The sequence below is a fragment of the Salvelinus alpinus genome, chromosome 9 (assembly GCF_045679555.1).
Source record: "Salvelinus alpinus chromosome 9, SLU_Salpinus.1, whole genome shotgun sequence".
Lineage (NCBI taxonomy): Eukaryota > Metazoa > Chordata > Actinopteri > Salmoniformes > Salmonidae > Salvelinus > Salvelinus alpinus.
Window position 1 is genome coordinate 11045819 of NC_092094.1, and position 15863 is coordinate 11061681.

At 44.2% G+C, this 15863-nt stretch overlaps 1 protein-coding gene across 17 annotated transcripts in view; it reads left to right on the top strand.

Annotated features, from left to right (window-relative positions):
• The window catches only part of LOC139584306 (neuronal cell adhesion molecule-like), a 173977-nt gene that overhangs the window by 131599 nt on the left and 26515 nt on the right, over positions 1–15863 (top strand). For 12 of the 17 annotated variants that reach the window (XM_071415982.1, XM_071415989.1, XM_071415986.1 and 9 more), the window contains 13 exons: positions 809–920; positions 1137–1321; positions 2957–3088; positions 3433–3576; positions 3696–3807; positions 4826–4992; positions 7891–8038; positions 8277–8401; positions 8839–8868; positions 10157–10258; positions 10886–11083; positions 12240–12310; positions 12495–12720. In XM_071415982.1, the coding sequence (XP_071272083.1) occupies positions 809–920; positions 1137–1321; positions 2957–3088; positions 3433–3576; positions 3696–3807; positions 4826–4992; positions 7891–8038; positions 8277–8401; positions 8839–8868; positions 10157–10258; positions 10886–11083; positions 12240–12310; positions 12495–12720 (1752 nt within the window). The remainder of the gene's footprint in view (positions 1–808; positions 921–1136; positions 1322–2956; positions 3089–3432; positions 3577–3695; positions 3808–4825; positions 4993–7890; positions 8039–8276; positions 8402–8838; positions 8869–10156; positions 10259–10885; positions 11084–12239; positions 12311–12494; positions 12721–15863) is intronic. The other 5 variants (XM_071415985.1, XM_071415987.1, XM_071415997.1 and 2 more) reach the window with 1 other exon arrangement.

The window sequence follows — 15863 nt, forward strand, 5'->3', positions numbered from 1 at the left end:
TATTTCATTAGAGCAAAGCAGATTGACAGCCTAGCAAACGGTGAATGTTCCAACCACTGCCACTCCAGTCTGTTAATCTATTCACTTCACCCAGCCAACCGAATTCTTTCCTCCCAATCCACTTAAAACCTCTCCACTGTCTTTGACATCTTTCATTTCCTATCAGTTCATTTCTCAGCGTTTGCAAAAGCGTCACTTCCTATGCGTCTGTCTGTCGAGTACCCCTGAAGCTACATGTCACGCAGACACGCAGTCAGCCGTACAACAGATGAGGCTACAGACAGGCTGATCTGACAGAGACGCTGTACCTCTCTTTCTGTATGATCATTGCCATCATCACAAGCACCATTTGTTGAACTCTTAATATCATAGTATCTTATCCAAAGATGATTATTTTGAGAAGATTATCCTTATCCTCACTGAACTGGGAAGTAGTTAACTATCTGGTATAACTGTACAGGAAAAGAAGATGTCGTAGATATCCACCACCTCTTAGTACAGTCCTACCGCTCGACCAAGAACCCCTTACAGTAAGACATGAAGGCATGGATTCATTCCAACACATTTACGACCTGTACACCGCGCTAGACTTTTAAAGGCAATTTCCCTTACTCTTCACTAGTAACGCTGCTGATGTCAGCTCAAACACAAATCACCTTTTAAAAAGTCAACTGCTGTGTTTGAGTATGTGAGCCCTGACCTGTACCTTCACAGTGGTACAACACTGACCTTGGTAAAACCCCAGGAATAAAATGAACAGAGCAGCAGTAGTCTTGTTGTGTCTCTGACCCCTCCGTTGTGACTGCAGACGGCTCGGCGGAGGAGAGGAAACCTACTTTCCTCATTCCTTCTGGCTCCAGCAGCTCCAAGATGGTGCTGAGAGGACAGGTCCTGGAGTTGGAGTGCGTCACTGAAGGACTGTAAGTACTTAGTGCCAATGAGAAACTGCCAATGTGTTGTACCTGTATTATGTGTTGTGTACGGTATACCTCTATTATTAATTCATTTTTACCATTATGTATGTGTGCTTATAGATCATAGTGACCTAAACAAGTTCACTGGAAACGTATGTCTTCACACTATTCTCTCTCTCTCTCTCTCTCTCCCTCCCTCTTCTCTCCCTATTCCCTATCCAGTCCCACTCCAGAGGTCTCGTGGAGTAAGCTGAGCGGGGAGTTCCCTGACAAGCGTACCTCCATCGTGACCTTCCAGAAGATACTGCGTATCGTGAACGTGTCCGATGCCGACGCTGGCGAGTACCGCTGCACTGCCCACAACCGCTTGGCCTCCATACACCACACCATCCGTGTCACCGTCAAAGGTATGTCATGTGACCTAGCAGTTAGTTCCGATAACTCTAGCACACATGTAGCCTATAGCTGGGTCTGCATGGGTCCGGATTCTGCACCCGCCCTTCTGATGTGGACTCCTCCTGGCTTTCCTGTCTGCCTGTCACTGTCCTACACATTCAATAACACCACAAACGTTCACTGTCCTACCCATTCAATAACACCACAAACATTCACTGTCCTACCCATTCAATAACACCACAAACGTTCACTGTCCTACCCATTCAATAACACCACAAACATTCACTGTCCTACCCATTCAATAACACCACAAACGTTCACTGTCCTACCCATTCAATAACACCACAAACATTCACTGTCCTACCCATTCAATAACACCACAAACGTTCACTGTCCTACCCATTCAATAACACCACAAACGTTCACTGTCCTACCCATTCAATAACACCACAAACGTTCACTGTCCTACCCATTCAATAACACCACAAACATTCACTGTCCTACCCATTCAATAACACCACAAACGTTCACTGTCCTACCCATTCAATAACACCACAAACGTTCACTGTCCTACCCATTCAATAACACCACAAACGTTCACTGTCCTACCCATTCAATAACACCACAAACGTTCACTGTCCTACCCATTCATTAACACCACAAACGTTCACTGTCCTACCCATTCAATAACACCACAAACGTTCACTGTCCTACACATTCAATAACACCACAAACGTTCACTGTCCCACCCATTCAATAACACCACAACACTGTCACTGTCCTACCCATTCAATAACACCACAAACGTTCACTGTCCCACCCATTCAATAACACCACAACACTGTCACTGTCCTACCCATTCAATAACACCACAAACGTTCACTGTCCTACCCATTCAATAACACCACAACACTGTCACTGTCCTACCCATTCAATAACACCACAAACGTTCACTGTCCTACCCATTCAATAACACCACAAACGTTCACTGTCCTACCCATTCAATAACACCACAACACTGTCACTGTCCTACCCATTCAATAACACCACAAACATTCACTGTCCTACCCATTCAATAACACCACAAACATTCACTGTCCTACCCATTCAATAACACCACAAACGTTCACTGTCCTACCCATTCAATAACACCACAAACGTTCACTGTCCTACCCATTCAATAACACCACAAACGTTCACTGTCCTACTCATTCAATAACACCACAAACGTTCACTGTCCTACCCATTCAATAACACCACAACACTGTCACTGTCCTACCCATTCAATAACACCACAAACATTCACTGTCCTACCCATTCAATAACACCACAAACATTCACTGTCCTACCCATTCAATAACACCACAAACGTTCACTGTCCTACCCATTCAATAACATCACAAACGTTCACTTTCTGACCATTTTTCTCTCCCGTCACATTCCTTTTTAGTTTTCCGTTGTTTAACCTTGTATTTTGATGCAAATTCTACAGCAACATTGCCTTGTTGAAAAACAAATTTAAAAATGATCCAACCATACATGGAGCCATCAAGTCCAAATGTGAGGTGAACATCAACTGAACTTCTATATTCTACCTTTAACCAACCGTCTGCTTGCCTTGTGTTCATGTGGTCCTCCCCTCCCAGCGGCACCGTACTGGATCACTACCCCCAGGAACCTGGTGCTGGCCCCTAGAGAGAAGGGTCAAATGATCTGTAGGGCCAGTGGTACTCCCAAACCCACCATCAACTGGGCCATGAATGGCATCCCCATAGAGAGTGAGTACTCTGTATTGATTGAGTGTCTGTCTGTCTGTCTGTCTGTCTGTCTGTCTGTCTGTCTGTCTGTCTGTCTGTCTGTCTGTCTGTCTGTCTCTGTCTGTCTGTCTGTCTGTCTGTCTGTCTGTCTGTCTGTCTGTCTGTCTGTCTGTCTGTCTGTCTGTCTGTCTGTCTGTCTGTCTGTCTGTCTGTCTGTCTGTCTGTCTGTGTTCATACTGTGCACAGACACCACAGTCTATTTGGGATTAAGTCATTGTGAGGTTTAGACACACAGACAATGTTCAAGTTAAACATTTTCTTTGTTTATGGTGAAACTTTTGACACGTGTTTTGACGCCTTGCTAGATTCACCTGAGGACTCCAATAGGAAGGTGGAAGGTGACACCATCATCTTCGAGGAAGTCCAGACTGGATCCAGTGCAGTCTACCAGTGCAACGCATCCAATGAATATGGATATCTGCTGTCCAATGCCTTCGTCAACGTTCTCTGTGAGTCGACTCCTCACTCAAACTTAGAACTCAGAAGTTTGAAGTTAAAGCTTGAAACTCAGCTTTTCTGTCACTGAAGTGCATTGAACTTGCAAACACAGTGTTGTGTCTGTTTATAGCTGAAACACCCAGAGTATTGACTCCAGCTAACCAGGTCTACCAGGTGATCAGAAACAACCACGCCTTGCTGGACTGTTCCTCCTTCGGCTCGCCCATCCCCAAAATCACATGGTAAGTTCATGACCTTTGAACTTTTTGGTATACTCTACATGCAGTTATGGGTACTAAAAAGATAGGTCGCGCCACAGTATTGGCAGCAATGGGTGTGTAACACAGTGCTGCAACACGGTGCTGCAACACAGTGCTGTAACACAGTGCTGTAACACAGTGCTGCAACACAGTGCTGCAACACGGTGCTGCAACACAGTGCTGCAACACAGTGCTGCAACACGGTGCTGTAACACAGTGCTGCAACACAGTGCTGTAACACAGTGCTGTAACACAGTGCTGCAACACAGTGCTGCAACACGGTGCTGCAACACGGTGCTGCAACACAGTGCTGCAACACAGTGCTGCAACACAGTGCTGTAACACAGTGCTGTAACACAGTGCTGTAACACAGTGCTGCAACACAGTGCTGTAACACAGTGCTGCAACACAGTGCTGCAACACAGTGCTGCAACGCAGTGCTGTAACACAGTGCTGTAACACAGTGCTGCAACACAGTGCTGCAACACAGTGCTGTAACGCAGTGCTGTAACACAGTGCTGCAACACAGTGCTGCAACACAGTGCTGCAACACAGTGCTGCAACACAGTGCTGCAACACGGTGCTGCAACACAGTGCTGCAACACAGTGCTGTAACACAGTGCTGCAACACAGTGCTGCAACACGGTGCTGCAACACGGTGCTGCAACACAGTGCTGCAACACAGTGCTGCAACACAGTGCTGTAACACAGTGCTGTAACACAGTGCTGTAACGCAGTGCTGTAACGCAGTGCTGCAACACAGTGCTGTAACACAGTGCTGTAACACAGTGCTGCAACACAGTGCTGTAACACAGTGCTGTAACACAGTGCTGTAACACAGTGCTGCAACACAGTGCTGTAGCATTTTTAAGAAACAGGGTTTTAACTTTAGGAAACAAACGTTCGTGCAACAGAACTGCATGGTATGTGTGTGTTAAAAAATCTGACCCTAATCCCAGGTTAAAAGTTCAGAACCTATGGTTCCACTATTCCCTGTCAGGTTTAAGGACAGCCAGTCCAGCACCCTGGAAGGGGACCCCTACTTGCTGCATGAAAACGGGACTCTGGAGATATATGTGGCCCAGGCCCTCAACAGTGGGAAGTATATCTGTGTGGCCAGGAACTCTCTGGGCATCGCTGAGAACCACGTCTATCTGGAGGTCAAAGGTCAGATACCACACTATTCTCTCTCTCTCTCTCTCTCTCTCTCTCTCTCTCTCTCTCTCTCTCTCTCTCTCTCTCTCTCTCTCTCTCTCTCTCTCTCTCTCTTTCAATTCAATTCAAGGGGCTTTATTGGCATGGGAAACATATGTTAACATTGCCAAAGCAAGTGAGGTAGATAATATACAAAGTGAAATAAACAATAAAAATGAACAGTAAATATTTAACATACAGAAGTTTCAAAAGAATAAAGACATTACAAATGTCATATTATGTCTATATAAAGTGTTGTAACGATGTACAAATGGTTAAAGTACATAAGGGAAAATAAATAAACATAAATATGGGTAGCATTTACAATGGTGTTTGTTCTTCACTGGTTGCCCTTTTCTTGTGGCAACAGGTCACAAACCATGCTGCTGTGATGGCACACTGTGGCATTTCACCCAATAGATATGGGAGTTTATCAGAATCGGGTTTGTTTTTGAATTCTTTGTGGATCTGTGTAATCTAAGGGACTTATGTGTCTCTAATACGGCCATACATTGGGCAGGAGGTTAGGAAGTGCAGCTCAGTTTCCACCTCATTTTGTGGGCAGTGTTCTCTCTCGCTCTCGCTCTCGCTCTCGCTCTCGCTCTCGCTCTCGCTCTCGCTCTCGCTCTCGCTCTCGGTCTCTGTCTCTGTCTCTGTCTCTGTCTCTGTCTCTGTCTCTCTCTGTCTCTGTCTCTGTCTCTCTCTCTCTCTCTCTCTCTCTCTCTCTCTCTCTCTCTCTCTCTCTCTCTCTCTCTCTCTCTCTCTCTCTCTCTCTCTCTCTCTCTCTCTCTCTCTCTCTCTCTCTCTCTCTCTTTCAATTCAATTCAAGGGGCTTTATTGGCATGGGAAACATATGTTAACATTGCCAAAGCAAGTGAGGTAGATAATATACAAAGTGAAATAAACAATAAAAATGAACAGTAAATATTTAACATACAGAAGTTTCAAAAGAATAAAAACATTACAAATGTCATATTATGTCTATATAAAGTGTTGTAACGATGTACAAATGGTTAAAGTACATAAGGGAAAATAAATAAACATAAATATGGGTAGCATTTACAATGGTGTTTGTTCTTCACTGGTTGCCCTTTTCTTGTGGCAACAGGTCACAAACCATGCTGCTGTGATGGCACACTGTGGCATTTCACCCAATAGATATGGGAGTTTATCAGAATCGGGTTCGTTTTTGAATTCTTTGTGGATCTGTGTAATCTAAGGGACTTATGTGTCTCTAATACGGCCATACATTGGGCAGGAGGTTAGGAAGTGCAGCTCAGTTTCCACCTCATTTTGTGGGCAGTGTTCTCTCTCTCTCTCTCTCTCTCTCTCTCTCTCTCTCTCTCTCTCTCTGTCTCTCTCTGTCTCTCTCTGTCTCTCTCTGTCTCTCTCTGTCTCTCTCTGTCTCTCTCTCTCTGTCTCTCTCTCTCTGTCTCTCTCTGTCTGTCTCTCTCTCTGTCTCTCTCTCTGTCTCTGTCTCTGTCTCTGTCTCTGTCTCTGTCTCTGTCTCTGTCTCTGTCTCTGTCTCTCTCTCTCTCTCTCTCTCTGTCTCTCTCTCTCTCTCTCTCTCTCTCTCTCTCTCTCTCTCTCTCTCTCTCTCTCTCTCTCTCTCTCTCTCTCTCTCTCTCTCTCTCTTTCAATTCAATTCAAGGGGCTTTATTGGCATGGGAAACATATGTTAACATTGCCAAAGCAAGTGAGGTAGATAATATACAAAGTGAAATAAACAATAAAAATGAACAGTAAATATTTAACATACAGAAGTTTCAAAAGAATAAAGACATTACAAATGTCATATTATGTCTATATAAAGTGTTGTAACGATGTACAAATGGTTAAAGTACATAAGGGAAAATAAATAAACATAAATATGGGTAGCATTTACAATGGTGTTTGTTCTTCACTGGTTGCCCTTTTCTTGTGGCAACAGGTCACAAACCATGCTGCTGTGATGGCACACTGTGGCATTTTTACATTTACATTTACATTTAAGTCATTTAGCAGACGCTCTTATCCAGAGCGACTTACAAATTGGAAAGTTCATACATATTCATCCTGGTCCCCCCGTGGGGAATGAACCCACAACCCTGGCGTTGCAAGCGCCATGCTCTACCAACTGAGCCACACGGGACCACTTCACCCAATAGATATGGGAGTTTATCAGAATCGGGTTTGTTTTTGAATTCTTTGAACACTTGTGGAAGTGCAGCTCAGTTTCCACCTCATTTTGTGGGCAGTGTTCTCTCTCTGTCTCTCTCTCTCTCTCTCTCTGTCTCTCTCTCTCTCTCTCTCTCTCTCTCTCTCTCTCTCTCTGTCTCTCTCTCTCTGTCTCTCTCTCTCTGTCTCTCTCTCTCTGTCTCTCTCTCTCTGTCTCTCTCTCTCTCTCTCTGTCTCTCTCTCTCTGTCTCTCTCTCTCTGTCTCTCTCGCTCTGTCTCTCTCGCTCTGTCTCTCTCGCTCTGTGTCTCTCGCTCTCGCTCTCTCTGTCTCTCGCTCTCTCGCTCTCTCGCTCTCTCGCTCTCTCGCTCTCTCGCTCTCTCGCTCTCTCGCTCTGTCTCTCTCTCTCTCTCTCTCTCTCTCTCTCTCTCTCTCTCTCTCTCTCTCTCTCTCTCTCTCTCTCTCTCTCTCTCTCTCTCTCTCTCTCGCTCTCTCTCTCTCTCTCTCTCTCTACTGGAAGTGTTTTTCTGAAGGTTTACCATTTAGGAAACATAGTCAATACTTTTTCCTGACCATGTGATCTAACCAGGGAAAACTGATGGCCCTGAACACCACTTATTTATCCAACTTTAATTTCTCCAGATCAGTCTCATTGAGATAAACAACGGAGCAGGATAATGCGTTGTGTTGTTTCTGATGTAACTTCTCCCCCCCAGAGCCAACTCGTATCCTGAAGCAGCCGAAATACAAGGTGGCCCAGAGAAACAGGAACGTGGTGTTTGAGTGTAAAGTAAAACACGACCCCACCCTCATCCCCATCATGATCTGGCTGAAAGATAACGGAGAGCTGCCCGACGACGAGAGGTACGTGCTGGTACTCAAACACTCATGTTTCAACATAGAGCACGTGCCATTATATCCGCAGTAGTAAGTCCTGCTTTTGTATATTCTACTCTTGTTTAGTTCAATTTAGTTTAGTCATTAGTCCGTTAGTGCTTCCTGAGTGCATACATAAACACACAATTCAACACAAACGAAAGGGTTATACACTTACACAAGAGGACCCTTAAAAACCTTTCCATTTTTGTCTTTGTCTTCCCAGATTTCTGGTGGACTCTGACAGCTTGACCATAACAGATGTGACAGAGAACGACGCTGGAACTTACACCTGCATAATGAATACTACTCTGGACCATGACTCTGCCAGTGCTGAGCTCACTGTCGTCGGTATGTACAGATGTGGGATCTTAATTTGACCTGTATTGACGATTTGAACGTTTAATCCGTGATGTTGCTTGATCGGTGGTTAGTCTATTAGCTGGTCAAAATTAGGCTACATGAAAAGTGGAATACTGTTAATATAACTGTGTGTTTTCAGTGAATTTATGTAAATCACGAGGCTGATCAAATGAAGGTCCTACATCTGTAACTCTCTCTCGTAAACTTACATACCAGAAACATGCTCATGATCCCTCAAATCACACGACAGTAACAATGTTGTATCTGTTAGTTTTGTTGGGAAAAATTAAGTTAGTCTATTCTATTATACTATATTCTATTCTATTATGTGAAATAACGCCAAGTAAGAGAGAGAGTGTCCTGGTGTCTCTAATCACTAACTACTTAACCCCTACCTCACTCCCACCTGTTGTCCTACCTGGCAGAGGCAGCTCCTACTCCAGCTGTCATCTATGGTAAACCTGCAGTAAACACAAATGCTCATCTCTGCTCCCAGTCCCATGGGCTTGTGTGTGTGCGTGTGTGTTTGTGTTCGTGTGTGTGTTCGTGTGTGTTTGTGTGTGTGGATTATGTGTCTGCATAGTCAAGCATGCTGCGCTGCTCGCAGATGTGATCATTCACAGTGTTTGTGTGTGACATCACCAGCATCCGGACTGACGGACGGACGGAGCAACAGACAGTTGTTTTAATTTAACCACTGTTTTTAAAGGGCTTTTTGATTTCACCATTTTCTTATATCATTCATTCTTTATTTTAAAAGCAGTTTGACGACTTTTTTAATTCCCTAAATGTGCTTTTGTTATTTTGTTTAGCATGTGTTGTTGAATGAATACATCAGCAATACAGCTCATTAAAACGGAGTCTGTGAGTGTGGAGTAATTACTAGTGCCTTTAAAGGGATACTTGGGGATTTTGGCAATAATGCCATTTGTCTACTTCCCCAGAGTCAGATGAACTCATGGATACCATTTTTATGTTTCTGTGTCCAGTATGAAGAAAGTTAGAGATACTTTTGCGAGCCAATGCTAACTAGCGTTAGTGCAATGACTGGAAGACTTTTGTGTAACAGTATAACTTTAGTACGTCCCCTCGCCCCGACACGGGCGCGAACCAGGGACCCTCTGCACACATCAACAACGGTCGCCCACGAAGCATCGTTACCCATCGCTCCACAAAGGCTCCACAAACACTACTAATAGGTTTCAGAGCAAGTGACGTAACTGATTGAAACGCTACTAGCGCGTACCCACTAACTAGCTAGCCATTTCACATCCGTTACATATGGTATCTACTAGCATGCTAGCAGTTACCATAGACTTCCAGTCAATGTGCTAACGCTTGTTAGCAATTGCGCAAACACTAGTTCGCAAACTTCCTTCAAACTGCACACAAAGGCATAAATAATGGTATCCACTAGTTCATCTGACTCTGGGGAAGTACAGTAGATAAAGGGCTTCATTGCCTAGATGCTGCAGTATCTCTATAATCCACAGATATGTTTGTCACACTGCTTGGTGTCTCTGTCCCTGCTGCAGAGTGGGGTGAAGTGTTTCATTTCCATCCAGCTCATCTGTCTAAAGCTTTCTTGTGGCAATAAAAAGGGTTTTCTCTTGCTGTGTTCCATACTTATTTTTTTATCAGTCTGTGGTTCCATACGTGGCATGGCATGAACGAATAATGTTGCTGTGCTGAGAGGTACAGTAAAGTAGCTGTCTACTGAGCTCAATGTCCTGTGTTCTCCAGAACAACCAGACCCTCCTACTGACCTGGAGCTGACCGACATGAAACCCAGGAATGTCCAGCTCACTTGGATACCTGGAGAGGAACACAACAGCCCTATTCACAGTACGCACCTGCTGTATCTGTGTGCTTCTGTGTTGATGTTTCTCTTTGTGTTAGTTTGATCCATATTGTCCCTTGAGAGGCCTGTATACAGTACTGTGTGTGTGTGTGTGTGTGTGTGTGTGTGTGTGTGTGTGTGTGTGTGTGTGTGTGTGTGTGTGTGTGTGTGTGTGTGTGTGTGTGTGTGTGTGTGTGTGTGTGTGTGTGTGTGTGTGTGTGTGTGTGTGTGTGTGTGTGTGTGTGTGTGTGTGTGTGTGGTGCTAATGACAGACTGCTATTCCCAGAACCCTATCTAATGGCTGAATCATTATTATCTTGAGACTACAGCCACAGTGCTATTAGGTTTAGTCAACCTCACTGTTTTTAATGAGTTTAGCACTACTCAGAGTACTTGCTAATTATGTTTGTTCAGCACTACCCATATCATATGTATTTAATGGTGAATTTGATGGGTTTCTGCTCGTGTCAGGATCTTCCAGGGTAATGGTGTTAGGTATACAGTATATCAGGGAGCTCAGAGAGATTAGGCTTGTGTCAACCATACCAAGACTGGAGTTAGATAACACATTCCAAATGCCATTCTACATTCCCTGCAATCATTCACAATTTGTCCACTTCGTTCCCCCTCAGAATTTGTGATCCAGTACACAGACTCTCTCCACGATCATGGCCACTGGCACAACCTGACGCATGTCCCGGGCAGCAAGACCACGGCCTACCTCGAACTGTCCCCTTACGTTCACTACTCCTTCAGAGTCCTGGCGCTGAACGCTGTGGGTCTCTCCGATCCCTCCAACCCCTCCCACATGTACAAGACCAACCCTGCAGGTACAGATTCTAGAATTGACTTGTTAATAATGGGGTTGATTGTATAATTAGTTGACTTATACAGTGTATAGATTTGTGCATACTGTTGATTTGGCACCGTTGATTTGGCATTCTGTTGATTTGGCATTCTGTTGATTTGCGCATGCTGTTGATTTGTGCATTCTGTTGATTTGTGCATTCTGTTGATTTGTGCATTCTGTTGATTTGTGCATACTGTTGATTTGTGCATACTGTTGATTTGGGCATACTGTTGATTTGTGCATACTGTTGATATGTCATTCTGTTGATTTGGGTATACTGTTGATTTGTGCATTCTGTTGATTTGTGCATTCTGTTGATTTGTGCATACTGTTGATTTGTGCATACTGTTGATATGTCATTCTGTTGATTTGGGCATACTGTTGATTTGTGCATTCTGTTGATTTGTGCATACTGTTGATTTGTGCATTCTGTTGATTTGGCATTGTGTTGATTTGTGCATTGTGTTGATTTGTGCATTGTGTTGATTTGTGCATTCTGTTGATTTGTGCATTCTGTTGATTTGTGCATTCTGTTGATTTGACATTGTGTTGATTTGTGCATTCTGTAGATTTGTGCATACTGTTGATTTGTGCATACTGTTGATTTGTGCATTCTGTTGATTTGGCATTCTGTTGATTTGTGCATACTGTTGATTTGTGCATTCTATTGATTTGTGCATACTGTTGATTTGTGCTTACTGTTGATTTGTGCATACTGTTGATTTGTGCATTCTGTTGATTTGTGCATTCTGTTGATTTGGCATTGTGTTGATTTGTGCATACTGTTGATTTGTGCATTCTGTTGATTTGTGCATTTTGTTGATTTGTGCATTCTGTTGATTTGTGCATTCTGTTGATTTGTGCATTTTGTTGATTTGTGCATTCTGTTGATTTGTGCATACTGTTGATTTGTGCATACTGTTGATTTGTGCATTCTGTTGATTTGTGCATTCTGTTGATTTGTGCATTCTGTTGATTTGTGCATTCTGTTGATTTGTGCATTTTGTTGATTTGTGCATTCTGTTGATTTGTGCATTCTGTTGATTTGTGCATACTGTTGATTTGTGCATACTGTTGATTTGTGCATACTGTTGATTTGGCATTCTGTGTAATTGACATTTCTTCACCTGCTTCAGCTCCAGATGAGAACCCCAGCGGAGTTAAAGGTTTTGGAACTGAACATGACAATCTTATGATATTGTGGAAGGTAAGCTACAGCTGTAGCTTTTTATTTGTAAGGAAGATGGTGTCAGCTGTTCATTAATGCAGTACTGTGAATGGTGCCTGTCAGCTGTTCATTAATGCAGTACTGTGAATGGTGCCTGTCAGCTGTTCATTAATGCAGTACTGTTAGTCAAAGTAATAACAATGTGATTATCTGTCTCTCATAGCCAATGTCAGGCCTCCAGGCTAACGGTCCAGGCCTGCAGTACAAGGTGATGTGGAGACAGAAGGATGTGGACAAGAACTGGACGTCAGTGACCGTGGCCAACGTCTCCAAGTTCATGGTCTCTGGGACGCCCACCTTCACACCATACGAGGTCAAGGTTCAAGCCATTAACAACAACGGGATTGGCCCTGATCCAGCTGTGGTCACTGGACACTCCGGAGAGGACTGTGAGTCACGCACCACCATTTTGTTTCTTTAAGAATACACTATGGGCCGGTTTCCTGGACTGTAAAGCATGCTTATTGTTTTTAAACATTATTATTTATTTATCAGGCACTCTTATCCAGAGCAATTAGGGTTTGGTGCCTTGCTCAATGGCACATCGGCAGATTGTTCACCTAGTCAGCTCAGGCATTCAAACCAGCGACCTTTCGGTTACTGTCCCAACACTCTTAACCACTAGGCTATCTGCCGCCCCTAATGGAGAATCTCCATTAAAGTGCTTTTAAGGTTCATCGTGTTCCAAGATGGCTTAGCAGTTCAGACGTCATTTCTGTTTCGTATTGTCGTGTCCTGTATATATATATATTTACACCTTTCTTCGCATATCTTTTATATATTTTATTATCCAAGAACTCAACTACAAAAGCTTTCCTGCAAAAGCTTTCCTGCAACCCGCTTCACCAATTACAAAAAAGTATTATTTACCTCAAATCTGAAAATCCACCGTGGAAGCTAGCCAGGGGCTAATTCAGAAGCTAGCCAGGGGCTAATTCAGAAGCTAGCCAGAAAGCTAACCAGAAGCTATCCGATAGCTAGCCAGAAGCTAATCTGTAGCTGCCCAGAAATTAGCCGGTCTGCTGGCTAGCGTTGGTGTTTCAGCTGCCCACGTTTTGTGGTCATCAGCTATTCCTTTAGCTCGATAACCTACCGGCACTTTTGTGCAACGGGACTCGGACCGGAGCATTCCGGGACTTTTTTTTCTCTCAGTTTCCCCGGATTTCAGCCGCAGGCTCTGGACATTTGCAGCTAGCTAGCTGCAAACCGTGTGACTATTGGCTTACGTCGATCCCGGAGCAAACTCAAATCATTCCGGAGCTAGCCAGCTGAGGAGTTCCATCAGCCATTCCTGGGCTACAGTCACCTATCCGGACCCGTTTTTTGTTTTTTTTGTTTTGTTGTTGCTGCAGATACGGAGCACCACCGGGCCTTCACGACTGACTGCCGACGTTATCTGCCCGAGGGAGTTATCCAACTGGCACCTCCGTCCCGACGTTACCTGAACGCTCATCTGGGGCCCGCTAACCGTTAGCTGTCTTATCGGCTGCTATCTGAATAAGTATATCGGACAATTATTATTATTATTTTTTTTCTTTTTTTTTTTTCTTGGGTCACTATATCTATTTTGCCAATTTGGATTGATCCCCTCTACCACACGGAACCCCACTAACCTACCGACGGAAACGCACGAGGTATCTACAAATAGACTTCCATACTATGCTATTTTGCTACCGATAGCCATCTACCCGGCCAGCTGTCTGGATCGCCGTGACCCCAACCAACCTCTACTCACTGGACCCTTATTGATCACTCGATTAAGCATGCCTCTCCTTAATGTAAATATGCCTTGTCCATTGCTGTTCTGGTTAGTGTTTATTGGCTTATTTCACTGTAGAGCCTCTAGCCCTGCTCACTATACCATATCCAACCTCACAGTTCCACCACCCACATATGCGATGACATCACCTGGTTTCAATGATGTTTCTAGAGACAATATCTCTCTCATCATCACTCAATACCTAGGTTTACCTCCACTGTATTCACATCCTACCATACCTTTGTCTGTACATTATTCCTTTAAGCTATTTTATCGCCCCCAGAAACTTCCTTTTACTCTCTGCTCTAGAAGTTCTAGACGACCAATTCTCATAGCTTTTAGCCGTAACCTTATCCTACTCCTCCTCTGTTCCTCTGGTGATGTAGAGGTGAATCCAGGCCCTGCAGTACCTAGCTCCACTCCTATTCCCCAGGCGCTCTCTTTTGATGACTTCTGTAACCGTAATAGCCTTGGCTTCATGCATGTTAACATTAGAAGCCTCCTCCCTAAGTTTGTTTTGTTCACTGCTTTAGCACACTCTGCCAACCCGGATGTTTTAGCCGTGTCTGAATCCTGGCTTAGAAAGACCACCAAAAATTCTGACATTTTCATCCCCAACTACAAGATTTTCAGACAAGATAGAACGGCCAAAGGGGGCGGTGTTGCAATCTATTGCAAAGATTGCCTGCAGAGTTCTGTTTTACTATCCAGGTCTGTTCCCAAACAATTTGAACTTCTACTTTTAAAAATCCACCTCTCTAAAAACAAGTCTCTCACCGTTGCCGCCTGCTATAGACCACCCTCTGCCCCCAGCTGTGCTCTGGACACTATATGTGAACTGATTGCCCCCCATCTATCTTCAGAGCTCGTGCTGCTAGGCGACCTAAATTTTAACATGCTTAACACCCCAGCCACCCTACAATCTAAGCTTGATGCCCTCAATCTCACACAAATTATCAATGAACCTACCAGGTACCACCCCAATTCCGTAAACACGGGTACCCTCATAGATATCATCCTAACAAACTTGCCCTCCAAATACACCTCTGCTGTTTTCAACCAAGATCTCAGCGATCACTGCCTCATTGCCTGCATCCGTAATGGGTCAGCGGTCAAACGACCTCCACTCATCACTGTCAAACGCTCCCTGAAACACTTCAGCGAGCAGGCCTTTCTAATCGACCTGGCCGAGGTATCCTGGAAGGATATTGATCTCATCCCGTCAGTAGAGGATGCCTGGACATTTTTTTTAAATGCCTTCCTCACCATCTTGAATAAGCATGCCCCATTCAAGAAATTTAGAACCAGGAACAGATATAGCCCTTGGTTCTCTCCTGACCTGACTGCCCTTAACCAACAGAAAAACATCCTATGGCGTTCTGCATTAGCATCGAACAGCCCCTGTGATATGCAACTTTTCAGGGAAGCTAGAAACCAGTATACACAGGCAGTTAGAAAAGCCAAGGCTAGCTTTTTCAAGCAGAAATTTGCTTCCTGCAACACAAATTCAAAAAAGTTCTGGGACACTGTAAAGTCCATGGAGAATAAGAACACCTCCTCCCAGCTTCCAACTGCTCTGAAGATAGGAAACACTGTCACCACCGACAAATCCACTATAATTGAGAATTTCAATAAGCATTTTTCTACGGCTGGCCATGCTTTCCACCTGGCTACCCCTACCCCGGACAACAGCACTGCCCTCCCCTCTGCTACTCGCCCAAGCCTTCCCCATTTCTCTTTCTCCCAAATACAGTCAGCTGATGTTCTAAAAGA